Source organism: Sinohyriopsis cumingii, chromosome 18, assembly GCF_028554795.1.
Source record: "Sinohyriopsis cumingii isolate HCF-2022 chromosome 18, ASM2855479v2, whole genome shotgun sequence".
Classification (NCBI taxonomy): Eukaryota; Metazoa; Mollusca; class Bivalvia; order Unionida; family Unionidae; genus Sinohyriopsis; species Sinohyriopsis cumingii.
This window is the reverse complement of record NC_142978.1, coordinates 42,220,748-42,245,154: the sequence shown is the minus strand read 5'-3', so window position 1 is coordinate 42,245,154 and position 24,407 is coordinate 42,220,748. Positions and strand designations below refer to the sequence as shown.

Here is a 24,407-nt window from a genome sequence, read left to right as displayed (position 1 = left end):
AAAATTATTTAAAAAAACGCGTTGAAGTTGCAGAATTATAATAATGAAGAAAAATAAGTTTAAAGTAAAGATAGATTTTAAAGTAGAATTAAATGAACCTCATTCCAATTTTTTTAAAAACAATAATCTAAAGATTTTAAGGTAAAAACGAAAGAAAATACAAGAACGATATATTGGATTTTTCAGTGTATAAATTAGTTAATGTGCTACATAATTTGCAAATTATCAATTTTACTAAATATGCACAGACATATTTTCGGGAATTATGCCCTTATTTCATATGTATTGGATACTATTTTGCCTTTTTGAGTATTGCATTTGCAACAATTAATACATTTTTAACTTGCAAACAAAACTTATGCTTATCCTTGTGCCAGGGACTACCGAACTTTTAGTAAAGACATGTATAATTTTTCATCATTTTCTGCTTCTACTTGGAATTTTTACTTAAGTGAATTATTTGGACAAATATAATCTACCTTTATGCAAATTGATTTAACTATCCACATGTTTAAATTGACAGGTGTGTGAAAAACTTAACATGCATCCCCGCTTAATCATATTAAGGAAAACACTGCGAAGAAAGTTTCATTACACTAGTTAACTTGACTTCTACCTTTGCAAGCATCGCTGAGATTATATGACTTTGTTCAAGCATCCATTTTTGTCATTTTTCAGGGTCCTTAGCAGAACAAGACACAGCCCGACTTTGATGCGGACGATACCAATTCTAAGTTTTAGTCTTAAAACAAAATTCGGAAAATCAACATAAAAAATAAAGTGATGATAATACATTTTGAACTTTGATTTTTGTCATACCCACTTGTCTCTTTCTAATAAGTATCCTTACTATTTAATCTTTTCAGATTCTTATTCAGTTTATCTTAACAGTTAAATAAAAATTATTTACAGTGCAGAGTGCATTTTGATATAGGATTTTGATCTAATTTGCATGACTGTTCACGCATCACTGCCTTTCAAGTGTGCAGATTTGTACAGTGTCTGTGTGATTTGTAGTGTCTGCATGATTTGTACAGTGTCTGTGTGATTTGTAGTGTCTGCATGATTTGTACAGTGTCTGTGTGATTTGTAGCGTCTGCGTGATTTGTACAGTGTCTGCGTGATTTGTGCACTCGTATGTGACGTCATCTTAAATCTACTTATTTTATTATAGTCAAATTATTGGTGATGTTGAATTCGTCCCAAATGAAAATGGTGTAGACCTGACATCAAAATATGGTAACAATGGCAGCCTTTATTAAAGTCCTGCTATCTCGGCTACTTTTATCTGGATGGTAACGTAAACAATTTTGTAATGTTTAATACAAGTTTCTTGATAGCAGTACGCCCTATGGGTTTCAGAAACACTAGCAGCTTTCGATATTCACTTTTCAATATAGGTTTTGAAAGTTGTCAGAATGGTGTAGGAATGTTACTAGGTGAAGTTAAACAACAACGTTTTGTAGCAACATTACATCACGTTCACCAAATCCCGTTGCCACAACGTTATATGACAATGTTGTCACAACCTTAGTGCAACGTTGTTGCAAAGTTGAATTGATAGCTGGGCTGTAACCTTGGTTACTCGGAGTGTCATGCACGTGACGATCGAAAAACGAATACCTTTAATTTAAGTAGCAGGTCCCCACCCCCTTTCCGGAAATACGTACCTGTCAAGTTCACATTACACACTATCGCTGTTCATCACGGTGATACTACTGCGATGTTTCCTTTCCTCTCTGAAACTTTTCAAAGTTTCTTATTTCAAGCACGAGAAGAACATATTGAACTTGTACAAATAATTCCGTAGATGTTTCATAATGCTTGTGACATGTTCCTATTTTGTCTATTGTACATTAGCGAGGGACTGAGTTCTTCGCCATTTTCTGGCCATTTTCCCTTTTAACAGCTGCTTAACTCCATTGAAGTATATCCGAGGTGGATTTCGGCATACGCCTTCTACTCTTTTTAGAAAATATTGTTGCCGTTAGGTTCTGGTTATAGATTGAAATCCAATCAAAAACAAGGGACAAAGAACCAGCATTCGATTCACTGTGACGTCATCAGTATATTGTGGCATTTGCCGCATGATACTTTGTAACATCATACGCCGTGTGTTCCATCAATGCAACTAAAGAATTCATTACCTTTCATCTTACGTATTTCACAAAAAAAACTTCTCATTTTACACTAAAACAATGGTAGAGAAAAGACTGCACTAAATGCAATACAGAGGCGTAGCTATGATATTTTGCGCCCGGGGACGAACTATAAAATTGGCGCCCCAGCCCCCTCCCCGTTTAATCACATTTTTGAATATTACCCTTGTTTACTTATTATAATGTAACGTTGTAAGCCTCATTTTGGCGCCCCTGTACCTTTGCGCCCACGGGACATATGTACCCCCTGCCCCCCCCCCCCCGCTACGCTACAATTTCGTATTTTGCATAGAATTTTAAAGAAAAAGAATTTCCCCGGCTTTCCTCACTGGTTATACTGGTTCTTTAAAAAAGACCTTGTATATTAGGTATAATTCAAAGAACCGTTAATTCCCTTTATTTTGGTGTATGATTGATGGGTGTAATACGGGTTATAGAGTATACAGCTTGGCCTTACTCAAGATGTGCATCTTTCAAAAACGTGCTAGCTCTACTTGGTCATTTTCACTTCCTGAACTTCAGAGGTAAATTGTATTTAAGAAAACAGCCGATAACTTTTTTTACATTATATGTATTTGGTAATTTATTCATTGCACTTTCAGAAGCTGGTATTGTCTAGTGTGGCAAAATTCATTTTCCCTATTTTAATAGCTGCTCTGGATAGTGTACTTTAGACTAATTCAGGTTGATTTTTTAGCACAAGGGAGCAGTCATTTTAGTTAGCAGCGTGTTTAAATCATGTACAATTTCCAAAAGTACAATATCCAAATCAATATCATCTACATTACATTAATGTAGCATAGAGGTATGCCAACATTCTCTCTAGTGTGCATGTTTTAAATGCAAACAACTTCACCTTACATAGGTCACTCTCTCAAAAGTACATAATAACTGGTGAGCGCCCCCGATACAGTTATCAATGCGTACAGTTCTCTCCACCAGGCATTGACTAGTTTAATTCTCTTCAAGGGAGGTAACCTACAGTGAGAATTATAGGATTTTGACTGAAAAGCCACCGAGTGTATGGATTGACCGCATGCAAGACTAGCAGTCACGTGTGATCACTACCCAGCGTGTATACATATTGACAAATGTTTCCTGGCTAATTTTCCAAATTTTTTGAATAACAAATTATTTCACAATTTATGGACTAGATTACTGACGACATTAATCATGTGTTTTAAAGTTATTCGTTATGGATAAATTCGTGACAATCGCCTTTAATGGAGTAGAACTAATTCAATTTTGCTTCTTAAATAATTAGAAAAGGCTTCAAACGCTGGAAACTTACTTTGCTAATTTAGGACTAACTGATACGGGATCAGGATTTAACCTCTGCAGTAAACTCTAAGGTAGTTCATTTCGACACATCACATGTCGCACAGCTATTGTCAACGAATGTGAAAATAAATTGTATCAATACGTGAAGAATAAGTACTATTTCCTGTTAAAAGATATTGATTTGTGTGTTGTATTGTTGTTGTTCAAACCGCTGAGCTTGAGTTTGAGTTTGAGAGAGAGAGAGAGAGAGCGTCCTGATGTTCTTCACATTGTTGAGAAGGCCTGAGCGGAAAATGGAGAACTATTGCCTGCACTGGTCAACAGTGAAATCATTACTGACTTGAAAAGGCCCTAATCTGTAGTATTTTGGTGTGCCGAACACGAATATAACCGTGAAAAATTTGTATTGGCTCTCGTTTTGAAGATATTCATATACCTCATTTTCTATGTTTCACTGTGTAAATTTCTCCAGTAGGACTGCAGCAACATCCGGAATAATGATGTAACATTGCATAATACCATCATGCTCACATCATCCACAGTTGATTGCATCATTTTCTGATGCAATGCAATACTAATGCCATGCGGCTGCTGAAGTAAGTTGACGTCAGCAGTGTACTATACATGTGTAGGCCTATTATACTAATGCCAGGCGGCTGCTGAAGCTGACGTAAGCAGTGTACTATATAAAGCCCAATCAGATAGGTTCAGCATTTAAAATATTTTAGACGTTGTGCGAGACAGTTCAAGCTACTGTTACATAAAACTTATTATTTTATCCATTTACGTACAATAAAGAACAGTAATGCCTCGAAAGTGTGTTAATACCGCGGACAATTTTTGCTATATTTGTGGGGAAGTGACATTTGCCAACCAGAAGAAAAGTATCAATTCTCAAGTGAAGAAGGCATATCATCTTTACTTCGGATGCAAGGTTGGTGACCAAGACAAGCCTTGGGCTCCGCATATATGCTGTGCTACATGTACAACACAGCTTTCACAGTGGTTGAATTGCAAAAGGTCATCAATGCCGTTTGCAGTCCCAATGGTGTGGAGAGAGCCAAGCAACCACCTAAATGACTGTTACTTCTGCTTGGTTCCTCCTCTTTCCGGCGGAATAACGAAGCGAAAGAAGTCGAGAATAGTCTACCCAAACATTCCGTCTGCATTGAGACCAGTTCCACATGGTGAGGGACTTCCTATTCCAGAACCTCCAGCAGAATATTCTCTTGATTCATCTGACGAAGACAAAGGTGAGTCGACCTGTTCTTCTCCTGGTCCATCAGCATGCAGTGATCCAGATTTTCACTGTGGTGCATCATCAACCCCACACAGAATAACACAGGAAGAACTAAATGACCTGATTCGTGATTTGGACTTATCAAAGAACAAGGCAGAATTGCTAGGATCAAGACTCCAACAATGGAATCTTCTAGAAGAAGATGTCACAATTACTGCATATCGAAAGCGCCACCAGCAATTGGAGCCTTTCTTCAGAAAGGAAAGTAATCTGATATTCTGTTCCGATATTGAGGGCCTCATGAATGCTTTAAAAATCACTCATGACCCACAAGAATGGAGACTATTTGTGGACTCTTCGAAACTGAGTCTCAAGGCTGTGCTTTTGCACAATGGAAACATTCTTCCATCTATTCCAGTAGCGTATGCTGTCCACATGAAAGAGACATACGATAACTTAAGGCAGCTACTGAATTCCATTGAGTATAACAAGTACAGCTGGCACCTCTGTGGTGATTTGAAGGTAGTTGCCCTTTTAATAGGACTGCAGCAAGGATATACAAAATACATGTGTATCTTATGCGAGTGGGATAGCCGAGCAAGGGAAATGCACTACATGAGGAAGGAATGTACTCACAGGCAGAATGTAGCCATTGGAGAGAAGAATATCCAACACCCAGCTCTGGTTGAGGCTCAGAAAATCTTGCTACCACCCCTTCACATCAAACTAGGTTTGATGAAGAACTTCGTGAAAGCCATTGACCGGACTTTGCCAGCATTCCGATACCTGCATGAAAAATTCCCTCGACTCAGCGAAGCAAAGATTAAAGAGGGAGTTTTTGTGGGTCCTCAGATTCGAGAGCTTTTCAAAGATGACCGGTTCAACAACTTGCTGGAAGGTGACGCGAAACAAGCATGGAATGCTTTTCGCCTAGTTTCTACAAACTTCCTCGGAAATGTTAGGGCAGAAAACTATAAGGAACTAGTAGAAGACATGTTGATGAAGTATAAGAAACTTGGCTGCAATATGTCTCTAAAGATTCACTTCCTTCATTCCCATTTGGATTTCTTTCCTAGCAACTGTGGTATTGTTAGTGATGAACACGGCGAACGTTTTCATCAAGATATCGCAACAATGGAACAAAGATACCAGGGAAAATGGTCCACTACAATGCTGGCTGACTACTGCTGGACACTCCTCAGAGATGCTCCCGAACAGCTGTACAAGAGACAGGCGAAGAAATCTAAGATGTAGTCAATGACTTGATTTTTTATAGGTAGGCTATTACAGTTGACCTTTTACTATTGGAATGCATTTCGTTATGTAAACATTAATTTCTTGCAGATTACAAAAAAACTAGAGCCAATTTTGCAATTTGACTGTCATATTCGTGTTCAGCACATAAAAATTGATAAGAATTGACTAATTTTATTTCAGTAACATGACTTTTGTAAAAATTTGTTGTCCAGTGCTGTTTTCATCCTCTACACATGATTTTCTTCACGCAATTTAACGTGTGAACATAGCTGAGTTCCTATAATATAAATGTAGTTCTTTGAATGAAAATGTCTTACTGGGGACATATCTTTAAAAGCATCAGTTATTATTTGTACATAAACAAAAAAAAAAAATCTAACACTTTGAAATTTTGCCATTCCGTGGATAAAATATTTGTAAAAAAACTGGGCAGAATGAAATCTTTTTATACAACCATCGAAAAAGCACAGATAATATCTAAACTGGAGAGAAAAAAGGAGGGTAACGTTTTGTTTCATATCTCGCGGTCAGTGGGTCATTCACCCATTTCCTCCATGGCCATAGTGAAACTGTGCAAAACAAATGGCGTAAGGATTATTAAAGAAAAGCAAACAAAGTCGCTTCTGATCCACGTTTCAGTTCCAGTATTAAACGGAAGGGATATTTTGACAAGACTGAAATTTGGGTGATTTCGCTTTTATTCTGAATGAAGGTATTGAAGGTACTTTAGAATTTGATATCGACGTTCATAATTGTTTCAAAGGATATTTTGTGGGGACGGAGCATGCGCCAACACACATGGCTCATACCAATCCCTTATGCAGACTACGGTACTTTTATGATTTTTATGAATTCTCGAACTCAAGAATAGTCCTTTCACCTGATGGCCTACTGTCCCGTTCAGTTACACCAGTGAAAGTCATCCATAAGTTTAACATGCGACTGAAATCATTCAGTTGAGTCGCACCTTTTAACACGCACGTGTTAACATTTTTATGCCAGCAATTTTCTAGTTTATACGAAATAAAGTTAATACCAGGATTATTCAAGTAATAGCGTCCTTGTAAACATATTCGGATGCTATTTCTTGGGTGTATTTATTCCTAAAATAAACGGAACTGTATGAATATGGATAACTACAGCGTAAATCACTCTTTGAAATGAACCAATGTCAACGTCTGATTGGTTAACAGCTGCGATGACGTCGATTCTATGATTCTAGATGGGAGGTAGAAGTAAAAACAAATAACAAAGATCAACACATGTGACTTCGATTCAAAACGTTTACTTACAGCTGTAAAGAATAAAACCATTTAAGTTATTTCTGACTAAATGCATTATGTTAAAACACAAACGTTTACGACTAACAAGATCTTGGATCTTCAGCTAAATATATATTTTTAACGATAAATACGAATAAACTCTTTATTATATACATACAATTCTGCCGGGCAGATCAACAACAACATATGAAGAAGAAAAAAAATGCAGGTTTCGTAAATAATCAAGAAATACCCCTTCAATGGAATATACTTCTGCGATAATACCGTTCAAGCTGTGTTGATGATGTACAATTTCGTGACGTTTGCTTCAGTCTTTTATGGAAGTTTCACGTGTCCTTTGTGTACAAGTTCCTTGTTTTCATGAAAATGCTTTTGTAAGCAACTCGTAAGTAATCAGTTTACTTCGAGACTGATGACAGCCAATTAATACGATAAATGTAATACGTCTTATACCATTATATTCTGGTGCGATCAGACCGGTTTTAACTGGTTTTGATGAATGCATTTTGTGACGTCAGCCGCATTAAAACTTTGTAACCGCTCGTTCTATTTTCTAAGTAATTTCGCAGTGTTTCCTTGAAACATTACATTAGGCAGGGTGCAATTTCCCAGTTAGGGAAGCTTGATTAGGCCTGTTTGAAACGGCTTGGTGCGTGAGATTTTGTGGTGACAGCCGTACTCAAACACTGGAAATGCACGCTGCTAGCTCAGATTTTTGCTTTTTAAAATATTAGTTCATAAGCATCTGGTACTGTTAACCCATGAACATCAAATCAAGTAGGGTTCCGTTTTCCACTGAATGCAATTTAGAGCGGGATAAAATCACTTTCGAAGATGGGTATTAACTTAAACATACTGCGGTTGGTATTTCTTGCAACTTGTACTATAGAGCAATTATAACGGAATAAATTCCATGAGCTTTGTTCTAAAGTATGAATGCATACTATTGACAGAAAGCAACCGATGTCAACGAAAAGTATTTTTTTTTAAGAAATCAAACTGTACCAAGTTTACGGTTGAATTTTTCAAAGGGGCAATTTAATTACCAGGACCACAAACTGCAATGTCAAGGAAACTTGGTTACATTTTTTAAAAAAAGGGTCAACAGTAATTCTGCATATAATTTATGTACTTATTAACTGAACATATACGAATAACGCTCATACACAGGTTTGTCGGCACGGTCGCGAACGGTCTAGTAAAAGGTTGCACACAACGGTATATGACCTCTATATTACAATGGTTATCATATATCGACACTTTCGTTTCTTAACTTCATCACGCATCACATATCGTTGGTTCAATTTTAGAAAACAACAGGACACCTTTATTTTAAGATTATCATGTGAAGGAGAGGTAAACTTGTCTTGAAAAAGTACGATACAGATAAGTTCTCTAATACTGAACAGGTCTCAGAACCAAAACCATTCCTTTAAGCTTAGAACGTCTTTTCACTCCTTCTGATACAGTAGGTTCTCTTTTGCCGACTTTAGGAAATTAGTGTCAGCGTCATTCCTTCGAACTACTTCAAATGAATCTTTTGTTATCACCAACGAAGCCCAAAAAATTGACAACTCTTCATTTCCAGCAAATTGGTAACAATTGACTACAAGTAGAGTTTTGTTGCCAATATTATCCAGAGAACATTTTTTCGACTTATCCTTTGCTTCACAATCCTGTATCATACATTATTCATATATCTTGTTCTGTAAGAATGACTACACTTACATCTGTTCTGTTTTAGTGCTTCTTTGGTCTTTAAAGCCAGATTTTAGAAAGTGTTCCAGCTGAATTTATATTAATCCAAAGGACAATCGTGTGGGTGTCTGTGTGGGTGGAAGTTTCTAAACACCTTTCAATTAAAAACTTGTTTTCATTACAAAATACTATGACACCACTGTCCTATTTTATGCAAAATAGCTATACCCACGACCGTTTACTACTTGTCTCAAAATATGTTCATACCATCTCTAAAGTGTCTCAATGGAAATTGTTTACGTAGCATCAGGATTTCAGGTACGTGTAGTTAACAGAAGAACAAAACCGATTAATATACTCATTTTCCTCGATCTTTCTAGTGATTTGAGTCCTTTGAGACTTTGATAGGAGATTGGTGTTTTTGTTCTGTTGGGGTTACATGTCCATTATATAGGGATGTAACCTGCCGGCTATCACTGGTTTCTTTGTTGGATTTTCCTTGATCAGTTGAGGAGTCCAATTTATGTTTTTGTGGAGAAGAAGAGCCCATACCACTGTTAACCTTGCTACCATCTGATCCTGACACACTGTTTGTCTTCACTGGGGAGTTTCCGGTAATATGGTTACTTGATCTTTTATTGCTGCTGTAGTTTATTGGCTCTTCTGTGTAATCATAAACACTGAGTGATGCCGGATGATTCGGATTGGACTGGTTAGTTCTTTCCCCAGACTGTCCCATGCTGCCCTCAGGTATGGAATGTGAAGTTGAATGCCAGTCAGTTGACTGAATACTTTGCTGGTTCCGCTGGTTCGCATTAACGCTCTGGGAAATGCATCCACTTCCCGATGTACACTTGTCTATTGGTCTGGATACAGGTAAATTAGGAATTTTCTGCTTTGTTTTACAATCATAATGGTCTTCGTTCTTATCACACTTGGTACCGTTATCATTGTTAGATTTTGAACACAGATCTATGGCATGTTCAATCGTCTTTTTTATCTGGATCGAACCGTTACTGTCATCATCATTTTCGTTATATATGTCGTTGGACTCGGCCTTCCGTTTTAAACCCCTTCTTTCGTCTGTAAAACCTAAGTCATTAGCAGCAACCGTTGCTATCAATTCAAGGGGTGAAAGGTCGTGAGGTAAACTGGCATCACAACAGTTATTACTTGCAAACGTTAAATGAGGAATATAGCAGGAGGACCCCTCTGTTTTCTGATCTACCTGATTTTCCGACTTGCTACATAAACCTTCTGTAACAGTCACCTCCTTCTTCACTTCCGGTTTTTCATATATTGAGTAATACAATTTCATTACTCCTTTCTGTAAAGAAAAATTTATAAGATATGTAACACATTCAAAGAGTTACTGCAATATTTACTGAACACAAAACACGGCACCTAAGCATATTAAGAGATCGGGTCGAAATCCCAAAAATGTATTTATGACAGGGGTTTGCCATATTTAGATGACATTCTAAACTGACAGGGTTTTAATGTGCCCGGACTTGTATAACATGGTCTAAATATATAGATGCACTGAAATCATTTTGACAATTTGCATGAAGAAAGAAATATTCTTGTATACCAGGGATTTTGATTGCTCTGGAAAACAATATGCATTGTTGTAGATTTGATATGCTATGCGTTTTAGTGGCTTGATGACGATTTTCTGCCTATTTCAAGACTTTATGTATCGTGCCATTTCTTTAAATAACTTCAAATAACCTCCACCAAAATTATTAACAATTCTAATTGAAATTAAATGTCAAACAGCCCTGGAACACTACATCTCAAATTATTAAGAAATCTAATTGAAACTAAATGTCAAACAGCCCCGGAACACTCCATCTCAAATTATTAACAATTCTAATCAAAACTAAATGTCAAACAGCCCCGGAACACTACATATCTAATTATTAACAATTCTAATTGAAACTAAATGTCAAACAGTCCCGGAACAAACCATCTCAAATTATTAACAATTCTAATTAAAACTAAATGTCAAACAGCCCCGGAACACTACATCTCTAATTATTAACAATTCTAATTGAAACTAAATGTCAAACAGCCCCGGAACACTCCATCTCAAATTATTAACAATTCTAATTAAAACTAAATGTCAAACAGCCCCGGAACACCACATCTCTAATTATTAACAATTCTAATTGAAGCTAAATGTCAAACAGCCCCGGAACACTACATTTCTAATTAGTAACAATTCTAATTGAAACTAAATGTCAAACAGTCCCGGAACAAACCATCTCAAATTATTAACAATTCTAATTGAAACTAAATGTCAAACAGCCCCGGAACACTACATCTCAAATTATTAACAATTTAATTGAAACTAAATGTCAAATCAAACAGCCCCGGAACACTCGAATGTTTCGCATAACATTTCTAATTCTTAAGATGTATTAATTGTATACTAGTAACCAGTCGCATTCTTATGATGTTATACTTGATGTAACTATGCTTTGATTATTATACAAATATCATCTTATAAGGTATAGTACTTGGTATTATGCTACTGCTGTGGAAGCAACATTACTGCGCCGCCCAATGTAAGACAATATTATTATATAACAACTACCCAGTGTAAGACAACATTTAAATGCTAGTGTAAGACAACATTTCAATGCTACAGTGTAAGACAACATTTAAATGCTACAGTGTAAGATAACATTTCAATGCTACAGTGCACGACAACAATATAATGTTACAGTGTAAACCAACAATTCACAGCTACTGTGTAAGACAACATTTCAATGCTACAGTGTAGGACAACATTTAAATGCTAGTGTAAGACAACATTTCAATGCTACAGTGTAAGACAACATTTAAATGCTACAGTGTAAGATCACATTTCAATGCTACAGTGTACGACAACAATATAATGCTACAGTGTAAGATAACATTTCAATGCTACAGTGCACGACAACAATATAATGTTACAGTGTAAACCAACAATTCACAGCTACTGTGTAAGACAACATTTCAATGCTACAGTGTAGGACAACATTTAAATGCTAGTGTAAGACAACATTTCAATGCTACAGTGTAAGACAACATTTAAATGCTACAGTGTAAGACAACATTTAAATGCTAGTGTAAGACAACATTTCAATGCTACAGTGTAAGACAACATTTAAATGCTACAGTGTAAGATCACATTTCAATGCTACAGTGTACGACAACAATATAATGCTACAGTGTACACCAACAATTCACAGCTACTGTGTAAGACAACATTTAAATGCTAGTGTCAGACAACATTTCAATGCTAAAGTGTAAGACAACAATACAATGCTATGGTGTAAGACAACATTGCTATGTTCATACCTACCCAGTGTTATACAATAGTACAATGCTATTCAGTGTAATACAACATTACAATGCTACCCAGTGTAATACAATACTGCTATGCTATCCAGTGTAATACAATACTGCTATGCTACCCAGTGTAAGACAACATTACAATGCTTCCAAGTGTAATACAACAGTACTATGCTACCCAGTGTAAAACAACATTACACTGCTACCCAGTGTAATACAACATTACAATGCTACCCAGTGTAAAACAACATTACAATGCTACCCAGTGTAAAACAACATTACAATGCTACCCAGTGTAATACAACATTACAATGCTACCCAGTGTAAGACAACATTACAATGCTACCCAGTGTAATACAACATTACAATGCTACCCAGTGTAAAACAACATTACAATGCTACCCAGTATAATACAACATTACAATGCTACCCAGTGTAAGACAACATTACAATGCTACCTAGTGTAAGACAACATTACAATGCTACCCAGTGTAATACAACATTACACTGCTACCCAGTGTAAGAACATTACAATGCTACCCAGTGTAATACAACATTACAATGCTACCCAGTGTAAAACAACATTACAATGCTACCCAGTATAATACAACATTACAATGCTACCCAGTGTAAGACAACATTACAATGCTACCCAGTGTAATACAACATTACAATGCTACCTAGTGTAAGACAACATTACAATGCTACCTAGTGTAAGACAACATTACAATGCTACCCAGTGTAATACAACATTACAATGCTACCCAGTGTAAAACAACAGTAATATGCTACCTAGTGTCAGACAACATTACATTGCTTCCAAGTGTAAGACAACATTACAATGCTTCCAAGTGTAAGACAACATTACAATGCTTCCAAGTGTAATACAACAGTACTATGCCACCCAATGTAAGACATTACTAGGATACCTAGTGTAAGACAACATTACAATGCTACCCAGTGTAAAACAACAGTAATATGCTATACAGTGTCAGACAACATTACTTTAATACCCAACGTAAGGCAACCTTTCTGTAACACCAAATGTAAGAACAACAATGCAATGATATAACGTGCGATATAATGGTTCTGAAAATGTTACACAGCCAGGGACAAAAAGGTCTCCAAGGAAATATATCAAAGCAGGAGAAGGTCCTTACCCGTTTCCAGGAATATATGTAGGCAACGTCCATCAGTGAATAGATGTCTCTTAGGTTTCCTTGTGCATGGAAAAGGTCCACCTTGAATTAAAAAGAATACAGAAATTGCTTCATAAATACTTGAATTAAGTGTCACAGTTATCAATGGTTCTCTATTCGGATTGAACGTAGCAACGGATGCCTTGTAGAACATGTCAAATACTCCATGTTGACATCTATGGCACGCAAAGTTCTCGCAAATCAGGCAATATAGTTACCTAAGATAAACCTAGTATATCTGACAGGTATCAATACGGTAGCAAAAACCAATTAGGATCGTTTTCAGATAAATATATCTTGCCTGAAGTTTGCTAGATTAGTTTACTAACTTCAATATTCTGATAATCAATAGGGAAACACAAAAGGCTGATAAAGGACTGAAACTAGTTTCATTTGCGGAAATTATTTATTATCAAAATTTTGCTTGGAATAATAGCATTCCCGTTAGGGAATGTGATGTTACACGAAACGAAATACATTCATATTATTCGAAAATTTAATTTTCATCGAACTGATACTAGTTAGTTTCTAGCAGTATGTGCTTACCTTCCAGGTAAACTCGTTTGATCAAAGTAACAATATACCTGCTATTTTGTTAATTTCATTTGTTACGCACTTGATTAAAAAATTCGAGAATCTTTGTCATCTCCGACAGACCTTGTTGACCTGGAGAAGATAATGATACTAATAAAAGTTTTCCACATATAAAAAAAAATCACCCGAATTCTGTGCGAGGTAGTACTTACCTGAAGATAATGCAAATGAGTTTTTTGTATGTATGCATATCTTGCATATGAATTTATATTAACTAGGCTCGGGGGTGGGGTAATTATATATTACCTAGTTATTTGTGAAATTTGCATGTCATAATCGCATTATGAAATGAGAATTAATTTTTTCCTATGTTAGCTACGCATGTATGTTGTAGAGTTTTACGGCGTCTCCGCACAACAATCTCTATATAGCACCAACTAATGGTAAGGTTCGGAAAAATATATAAATGAATTGCACAAGAACGCAGGGAGGTAGCCCCTTTTTATGCATTTTAGGGAACTGAAATATCATTACGCTTGATTTTGTTGTATTTCATGTTTACATTTACACCTTTATTAATGCGTTTCATGTAGTGGTATGTCAATGTGCATCATTAGTAATCCCACTATTGTAATAGAAAGCACATGTTATATACTGCATTATTGAGAACATTACATTTAATTGTTTCAAATATGAAACATACATTAGTTGGAAACCACCCTGTCCGTTTTTGTTTTAAACTGAGCCGTACAGACTTTACTTAAAATTGCTTTTCTATCCCTCTGAAAGTTAAAGAATAAAAATAAAATTCCGCCAGCATGACGGTATCAATCGTCTTGTCTTCATGACAACGATCTTGTGTCCATACAAATCGTTTGTACCCTTAAACATCGGTCTAATCAAGGTGACAAAATCAATATAATGAGAACCGTTAAAGTGAGGAACCACACAATTTATTTAAGGATAAGAAGAAGCTGATCTTGGAAAATGTATCCTCAATGTTCAAAGTTTCCTTCAACATTTGTATATACATGTGCAACAGAACACCGTACCAATTCATGGCCTTCAAACGATATTCACCTACTTCGCGACAGAACGCATTCAGCATTAGAACGGAGTGGGAATGAAAGTCTCAAGCCTCTATGAATGAGCTAAGAATAACGCTACTGTGTTTGGGATTAAGGACGGTTAGCTGGTCGCTGGAGGCTGGTACTGGTATACAAAAAAAATATACAGCCTAATTCCAGTAATGGTGACCGATCCGGTGGCCTAGTGGTTAGAACGTCCGCCTCAGATGAGGGAGGTAGCGGGTTTGAACCCTAGTCGAGTCATATCAAAGATTTATAAAAATGGTACTAGCAGCTGCCTCACTTGGCGCTCTGCATTAAGAGGTCAATGTTAGGAATGGTCAGCCTGGTGTCAGGATAATGTGACTGGGTGGAACATCATGCTACATGTCTGTGGTATGATGTTTAAACTGCCACACTGCAGACATCGTAGTAATATGACTGAGAAATCACACACACACACACACACACACACACTCCACATTATTGGTGCATAAAACAAGGACAGCCCAACTCCAGTATTGGTATATGAAAAGCATAACTTAAATCCAGTACAAAGTACGGACAGCTAATTCCAAATACTGGTATATAAAACATAGGTTAATACCAGCACTGTATACAAAACACAGACAGCTTAATTCTGGTACTGTATACAAAACACGGACAGCTTAATTCTAGTACTGTATACAAAGCACGGACAGCTTAATTCCAGTACTGTATACAACGCACTAACAGCTTAATCCCAGCACTGGTAAACAAAGCAGGAACAGCTTAATTCCAGTAATGGTATACAAACCACGGATAGTTCAAATCCGGTACGGTTACAAACCACAGACAGCCTAATTCCAGTACTGGTATACCAGTGCTGTCCAACCTTTTTGACACCATGGGCCACTGAAAAATGTTTTTTCTTGAAGCCGAGGGCCGCAGCAGAAAACTGAAAAGCAACGACTCGAGCTCTGGTGGGCCATTGAAAACCAGCCCGCGGGCGGGCCGCGAGTTGGACAGCAGTGTGATATACAAACCACGGACAGCTTAATTACAGTACTGATAAATAAATCACGGACAGCTTAATTTCAGTACTGGTATACAAAACAAGGACAGCTTAATTACAGTACTGGTATACAAAACACGGACAGCTTAATTACAGTACTGGTATACAAATCACGGACAGCTTAATTACAGTACTGGTATACAAAACACGAATAGCTTAATTCCAGCTCTGGTATACAAAACACGGGTAACTTAATTCCAGTTTTGGTATACAAACCACGGACAGCTTAATTACAGTACTGGTATACAAACCACGGACAGCTTAATTACAGTACTGGTACACAAACCACGGACAGTTTAATTTTAGTACTGGTATACAAAACATGGACAGCGTAATTCCAGTACTAGTATACAAAACACGGACAGCGTCATTCCAGTACTAGTATACAAAACACGGACAGCGTCATTCCAGTACTGGTATACAAAACACGGACAGTGTCATTCTAGTACTGGTATACAAAACACGGACAGCGTCATTCCAGTACTGGTATACAAAACACGGACAGCGTCATTCCAGTACTGGTATACAAAACACGGACAGCGTCATTCCAGTACTGGTATACAAAACACGGACAGCGTCATTCCAGTACTAGTATACAAAACACGGACAGCGTCATTCCAGTACTGGTATACAAAACACGGACAGCGTCATTCCAGTACTGGTATACAAAACACGGACAGCGTCATTCCAGTACTATACAAAACACGGACAGCGTCATTCCAGTACTGGTATACAAAACACGGACAGCGTCATTCCAGTACTAGTATACAAAACACGGACAGCGTCATTCCAGTACTGGTATACAAAACACGGACAGCGTCACTCCAGTACTGGTATACAAAACACGGACAGCGTCATTCCAGTACTGGTATACAAAACACGGACAGCGTCATTCCAGTACTAGTATACGAATTTACATCTCTGGAGGGTCAAGACTATATAACGAATATGGAAGGAATGTATCGTGTAACGTATCCAATAAAATGCCATACAAAACAATTCTAGGGTCATACTGCACGGAGGGCAAATCGCATGTTTTTGGTATCAATTACGGTTAAGGATATATACATAATGTGAGTAGGGTAATCACGCTTTGGACACGTACATACCGCGAGTGGGACAAATCTTGTATTTTTTTAAATATCAGTTACGATTATGGTCATATACAAACTGTGAGTAGTGCAAAACACGTTTGTTGATATATACATACTGAAAGAAGGGCAAATCATGTTTTTGTACATGTACCTGTGAGTAGGGCAAATCACATTTCTTGGCATCAATTACAATTAAGATAATTAAAGCAATAAATATTCACGAATTATTTCGGGGGAAAAACTGATGCTCTAACTTTCAAATACTCGAATTTATAATTCAATAACTTTAATTTAGCTGTTGTTATGAGATTCGTACTGATTTTAGAAACCCTCTTTTCTCCAGATTTGACTAAACAGAATGTTTCTAATACTTATAAATGTATATTAACTGAGCCCATGACCTCACTTTCATACACATATAATGCGCACAATGACATGTCCAAAGGTTGGATGGAGCAAGAGATTTGAGTTTTGGTCATTTTTTCTACATAATTCTTATATATTCATGCAAAAACTTGATAACACTGTCAATTTGAGACTGCGTTTTCATTTTAAAGCAATAAAGTATGTCTTTTCGAAAGTGATTGTTACACACAATATCAAAAGATAAATGTCAGTTTTAGAAATTGTATGAATTTCAGGTCAGGCCGGTTTGTGATGGTTGAAACAGACCACTTTGTTACGCCAGGTGTCAGAAATACGAGAATTTGATTGACATGCAAGTTATATATAACTCTTTGATCATGTAGGAATAACTTTTATACATGGTTGGCTGTGTTCATGTGTGCAGATGCACTGGGGAAAGTGTGAATCATTGCAGATTTGTCCTCTTGTTACCGCTCTTTCCCTGGTGCTCCGTTTGCAAACATTCAACTGTGTTACCAACTACCTTAAAAACAAACGTTTTAAGACCTTGAAAACCTGTAATATAGCGTCATGTTCGATTCCGATGTTCGAATATAGCTTGCATCATAAAATCGCACACCTAAATAAAACAGAACCGGACAATCATGTGCGAATTTATGAAATTTTCCAGTAGCTACAAGTCAAAATTCTAATTTCAAAGATTTTTTAAAAAGTCTTGTTGAAAAGGTACAACTTTAGGAGGAGTGGTAACAAGAGTTTCAAGATGGCTGCTTTGGCGGCCATGCTGATGGTTAGATCAGCAGTATTTAAAATCCTGAAAACCTGCAGTTTCGCGTCCAATAAACTGTAAGTCTTAAGTGTAACTTCAAAGATTCTTGAAGTCCCGTGATAAGGGTTTCACCCACTAGGTGCTGTAGTGATAACAAGATTTTCAAGATGACTGCTTTGGCGACCATATAGAACGTCAGATCAGAAAGTTTCATTTAAAACCAACTGGACATCAGAAGACATCTTTTCGTAAAAACCCAAGCTACGTTGATCTATTAAGGATGAGAAGGGATAAAAAGATTTTCAAGATGGACGCAACCGTGGCGCCTATATTGGATTTTTCAGTGGCACCATTTTCATTTAGTACAAACAAGACCTTGGAATCAATGCGGATGGAAAGTTTAAGTAGTTTAGAGGAGTAGAGACAACAAGATTGTGCCAATGGATGGACGGACGCTAGACTGCAGGCCATCCCATACGTTCGTCTATTTTGTGGCCAAATGAGCTAAAACTTAAACAGAAATACGTATAAAAAAAAAAGAATGATATCATCGTGGGGGAGGGGATGTAATAACTTTCAATTTTAGACTAGCACAAAATACAGATCAGCCAATAAAGCATCTGTCATTCAGTTATACCACAAAGAAGAGATTCCAGTGGACCATTGACCAATTCGACTGAAAGCTGTATCTAAAGCATTGCATAGTGGTGGGGGCGACAAAATGACACAAGCTTGCTCAACTTGGTTGGGCAAAAAGAAATAATTTGCTGAATAAGGTACAAATATTTAACACTGTTCAATCAATTTCATGAAAATTTCAACCCACAAAGAAATAGATATGCATATAAGTAGGCGGAGATCTTTCTTTTTGTTTCCCAAAGCGATTTTTTTTATTAACAATCCAAACAAAGTTGAACATTAGGTCTTCAGTAGGAACACTAGGTTGCCAACCATCCGTCTAGTTGGAATGGTAGGCCTCGACTTGTAACACTAGGTCTTCAGTAGGAGCTGTCACTAGGTTGCCAACCAACCGTCCAGTTGGAATGGCAGGCCTCGACTTGTAACACTAGGTCTTCGGTTCAAACATGAACTATTGTCAGTTAAAACACTATGTCATGGTTTAAACTTTTGATTTAATTCCGTTCATTTCAGAACCTGAGTAAAAAAGGACCAATCAAGGGAACAAATAAAGGTCTTAACATGGCTGAACTATCAAGCAAACGCGTTTCTGTCAACATCCAAGATGAAAAGTACCATGTGTGGAGGGTTTTATGGAAAGCAGTCCATACTGGAGTTGAACTAGTACTATATAAAGATTTACCTGATAATTTTCCTGTAGAGAGAACTTCAAGCGAAGAAACTTCTTCAAATACCCCACAGTAATAGCTGCCTTGCACTGAATGTATCGGATATCCCTGGTCTGCAAATAAAAAAGGAAGAATCATTAAAATACTGTGTCCATAATTTTCTGTAAAACTGACGTAGGAATAAGAGCTAGAAACTCGGTTATTACGGTACCCATCTCCCGTTTGTCTCCTGTCTCTCACGTAACATACGTCACCTATTGTGCACTATTTTGGTGTTACGGCATAATTTTTGGCATCTCGTAACAATTAGTATAATATCTGGAGTTTAGTGTACTGCTATTGCTAAGTAAAATACTGATATTTACAGTCATACAGATATTGCAAGCCTTAATGACCTGGATTCAGATCTATCATAAAAATGGACGTAGGTGTTAGTCTATTTGAGCGCCCTTAAAGTAGATGTGCTACGCCATATTCGCCTGCTTAAATCTGCTATCAACATTTAAAGACAAGAAACCAACAGCTGAACGATGATACAAGCAAATTTTAAAACTTTCAGAAAATATTCACTGATGTCGGTGTCGTTAATTAAACAAATCGTTACTATTATAACAGGCTACAATGACCGTCTTCATGAAAAACGTCATTATTGCATATTACAAAGTACAACAGTCTTTCTGCAAAGACGTCATTATTGTAGATTACAAAGTACAACAGTTTTCACACAAAACGTCATTGTTGCAGATTACAAACTACAACAGTCTTCATGCAAAGATGTCATTATAGCATATTACAATCAAAGTACGACAGTCTTCATGATATATCATTATAGCAGATTACAAAGTACGACAGTCTTCATGATATGATATCATTATAGAAGATTACGATCAAAGTACGACAGTCTTCATGATATGATATCATTATAGCAGATTACGATCAAAGTACGACAGTCTTCATGATATGATATCATTATAGCAGATTACGATCAAAGTACGACAGTCTTCATGATATGATATCATTATAGAAGATTACGATCAAGGTACGACAGTCTTCATGATATAATATCATTATAGCAGATTACGATCAAAGTACGACAGTCTACATGATATGCTATCATTATAGCAGATTACAATCAAAGTACGACAGTCTTCACGATATGATATCATTATAGCAGATTACGATCAAAGTACGACAGTCTTCATGATATGATATCATTATAGAAGATTACGATCAAGGTACGACAGTCTTCATGATATGATATCATTATAGAAGATTACGATCAAGGTACGACAGTCTTCATGATATAATATCATTATAGCAGATTACGATCAAAGTACGACAGTCTTCATGATATGATATCATTATAGCAGATTACGATCAAAGTACGACAGTCTTCATGATATGATATCATTATAGCAGATTACAAAGTACGACAGTCTTCATGATATGATATCATTATAGAAGATTACGATCAAGGTACGACAGTCTTCATGATATAATATCATTATAGCAGATTACGATCAAAGTACGACAGTCTACATGATATGCTATCATTATAGCAGATTACAATCAAAGTACGACAGTCTTCACGATATGATATCATTATAGCAGATTACAAAGTACGACAGTCTTCATGATATGATATCATTATAGCAGATTACGATCAAAGTACGACAGTCTTCATGATATGATATCATTATAGCAGATTACAATCATGATATCATTATAGCAGATTACAATCAAAGTACGACAGTCGTCATGACAAGACGTCATTAAAGCAGATTACAAGTACGACAGTCTTCATGAGAAGACATCGTTATAGCAGATTACACTCAAAGCACAAGTCTTCATGAAACGACATCATCACAACAGATTACAAAGTACAAGCCTTCATGAGCATTTACCAAAAGCCACAGCATTTGTTCTGCTTTCGTCAGACTTATCACATTGGCATTTTAGACCCGCCAATACAAATTGCAGTCAATTACACTTTACAGTCGTCCGTCTAGGCAGACGAATGTTTTCTTTTCGGGATAATAATTCAAGTTCTGATGAACAGACTTCAATACAAAACAGTACATGTGTTTCCCTTGTCCAAGAAATAATTATATGGATTTAGAGGTCAGTAGCTCCAATGTCAAGGTCAAAGTCACTGTTGTTACAAATAGTTTTCGGAGCCCCGAGTGGCCGAGTGGTCTAAAGCACTTTCCGTTACGGATCACTGCCATGTCACCTCTGTCTGCACCAGTTCGAGTCTCAGATTCAGCCAATGTGGATATGTGAGAAAGCTTGGCAGTAGCTTCTCGTGGGTCGGTGGTTCTTTCCGGGGTTTTCCCGGGTTCTTCCTCTGCCATTAATACTGGCCGCCATGTATAGCCTATCCTGTGCTGAAACATGGCATTAAACCCAACAACAACAACAAACAGTTTTCGCCTAAATATTTTATTAGCGGATGACAAATTTACATTTTGGAAGAAAAAGAAAAATCAAAGGAAACGAGGCGTATTTCATTTACTCGATTCCAGTAAAAACACTAATGATTTTGGGGTCGGAAACCCCATGGTCAAAGTCACTGTTGCTAAAAAAATAGTTATTGTCTATGTATTTCACTTAAGGTGGATAACTTAAGTTCAACAGTACACTTCCGACCCTAGCACCTGGAAGAATCCTACTGATTTGGATTCAGAGGGTCCAGGGTCATGGATACTGTTTCTAAAAGAGATTTTGCCAATGCATTTACTTCACGGGTGATTACCTGCCAAAACCTTCAATGCACATTCTATTAAATCTATAAGTACTCTCAAGTGCATCTTTTTATCCTCTGGGCATATTTCAAATGGACTGACTTAGTATTACTACTGGAACCGTGTTTGCTTACATGTCACTGCACGAGTGATCAGACAAACGAAAATGCAAAAAAAAAAACAATATGTTGACGGGATATCATTAGCTGTTCGCGGTACCTCTAATGACGGTCTAATAAAGGACCAGTTTAACAAACGCAGGAAGGCAGATAATTAAACAAGATTCGCTCTAATAAAAGAATTTAAATGAACCATTTCTACTTTTTAACAGCGGAGTGTTGAAACCATCTTTGAAATTTCTGAGTGATAAGATTTTCAAATTTTCTGCTGTGGATGAAAGTGTAACATTTCATGGACAATCCTTCTAGTAGCTTAGGAGGAGTAGTGATAATAAAACTGAGGGACTGATGACCGACAATAGCCATCCCATACGTCCTTCGGGTCTACGAGAAGTTGAGCGAATGACTAAAACATTATGGCAAAATCTCTTTGAAATATAACTTCGTTCAGTGTACAGTTTCTAAACGACACCTAGATGTGCCCACTCTATAGTATCTGAAAAATAAACAAGATTTGTCTCTGCTCTATGAAAGAAAGCCTTATATACCAATAAAATCTCAAACTATCATGCATAAGAAGGTCGAAATAAGATGGAGTCCTTAGTCACAAACAGCGACTGGCAGCGGATATTTAATAGCATTAAACTCGGCGGTCGGGTTATTATTTTGTATTTCACTCAGAAACTAAGTTATTTTCTTACACTTCACTCAGAAACTAAGTTATTTTCTCACACTTTACTCACGGGCCAAGAGTTACAATACATCATGCTTCGATAACTCGTACACCAAACACTATATTGCTCCAATTAACTCGTCTGGCTTGGTCGGTCCTCCCATATAGTCCTCTCTGTTTCCAGCTTGAAATACACACAAGTGATGTGATGTGATGTGATTTTGATTTTTAACGTAGCTTTAACAATTTTTCAGTCATATCGCTACGATGTCTGCAATGTGGCAGTTTATAGTGATGTCTAGCACTGGGGCATCATGCCGCAGACATGTAGCATGATGTCCCACCCAGTCACATTATCCTGACACCAGGCCGACCAGTCCTAACACTAACCTCTTAATGCTGAACGCCAAGCGAGGCAGCTGTTAGTACCATTTTTTAAGTCTCTGGTATGACTCGGCCGGGTATCGAACCCACGACCTCCCGCATCCGAGGCGGACGCTCTAACCACTAGGCCACCGGAGCGGTCTGAAATACATACAAACTGACGAATCTCCAAAACTAAAGGCTGTCAATCAAAGCGTTGTTTTATTCTGCATTTTAATGGTTAACTGCCCACTCTCGACCGGGTTTATTTGATTTATAAGGTAATAACGTATAGCGTGCTAAGTTTAACGCAGGTGGTTAAAAGGTGGTCGTTATCTTTGTCAAATATTACGACAGAACATGTACATATTCAAACGTGTTGTATTTGTGTCGTTTTTTTTTTTTTTGGTGGTGGTGGTGGTGGTAGGGAGTAACGCCATTTTTCAGCGCATGATAGGCTATATATGGCGGCCAATATAACTGGTAAAGGAAGAACATGGGAAAACGTCTGTAAGAACCACCAACCCACGGGAATCTACTGGAAGGCTTTCTGACATGACCAAAACTGGCCGAGTCCGAGACTCGAACAAAAGCGGACCGATTTGAAATGACAGTGATATGTAAAGGAGATCGATCTGGACCATGCGGCAACCTGAGGCCCCATATTCAAATTGTGCTAACCTGACTATTTCATCCAATTCCTGAAAATATTCACTATGTACCCAAAATACTCTTTAGTGCTGTGGCTCACCTTAGAGAAGAAAATCCTTGATTTTATGGAGTTTATGCTGTCAAGAAACCGTGGTTATTTATGATTTACATTAGTCAATATTTGGCCCACACACAACTAAAAGCTCT

The 24,407-nt window shown here is 37.1% G+C and overlaps 1 protein-coding gene across 6 annotated transcripts in view; it reads right to left on the bottom strand.

Annotated features, from left to right (window-relative positions):
• Window positions 1-7,206: 7,206 nt before the first annotated feature.
• Window positions 7,207-24,407, bottom strand: part of LOC149776492 (polycomb complex protein BMI-1-A-like) — a 125,789-nt gene continuing 108,588 nt past the window's right edge. For all 6 annotated transcript variants that reach the window (XM_089940926.1, XM_089940924.1, XM_089940925.1 and 3 more), the window contains exons 8-10: window positions 19,665-19,763; window positions 13,421-13,501; window positions 7,207-10,245 (exon numbers count right to left, since the gene is read on the bottom strand). In XM_089940926.1, the coding sequence (XP_089797052.1) occupies window positions 9,295-10,245; window positions 13,421-13,501; window positions 19,665-19,763 (1,131 nt within the window). In that variant the 3' untranslated portion in view covers window positions 7,207-9,294. The remainder of the gene's footprint in view (window positions 10,246-13,420; window positions 13,502-19,664; window positions 19,764-24,407) is intronic.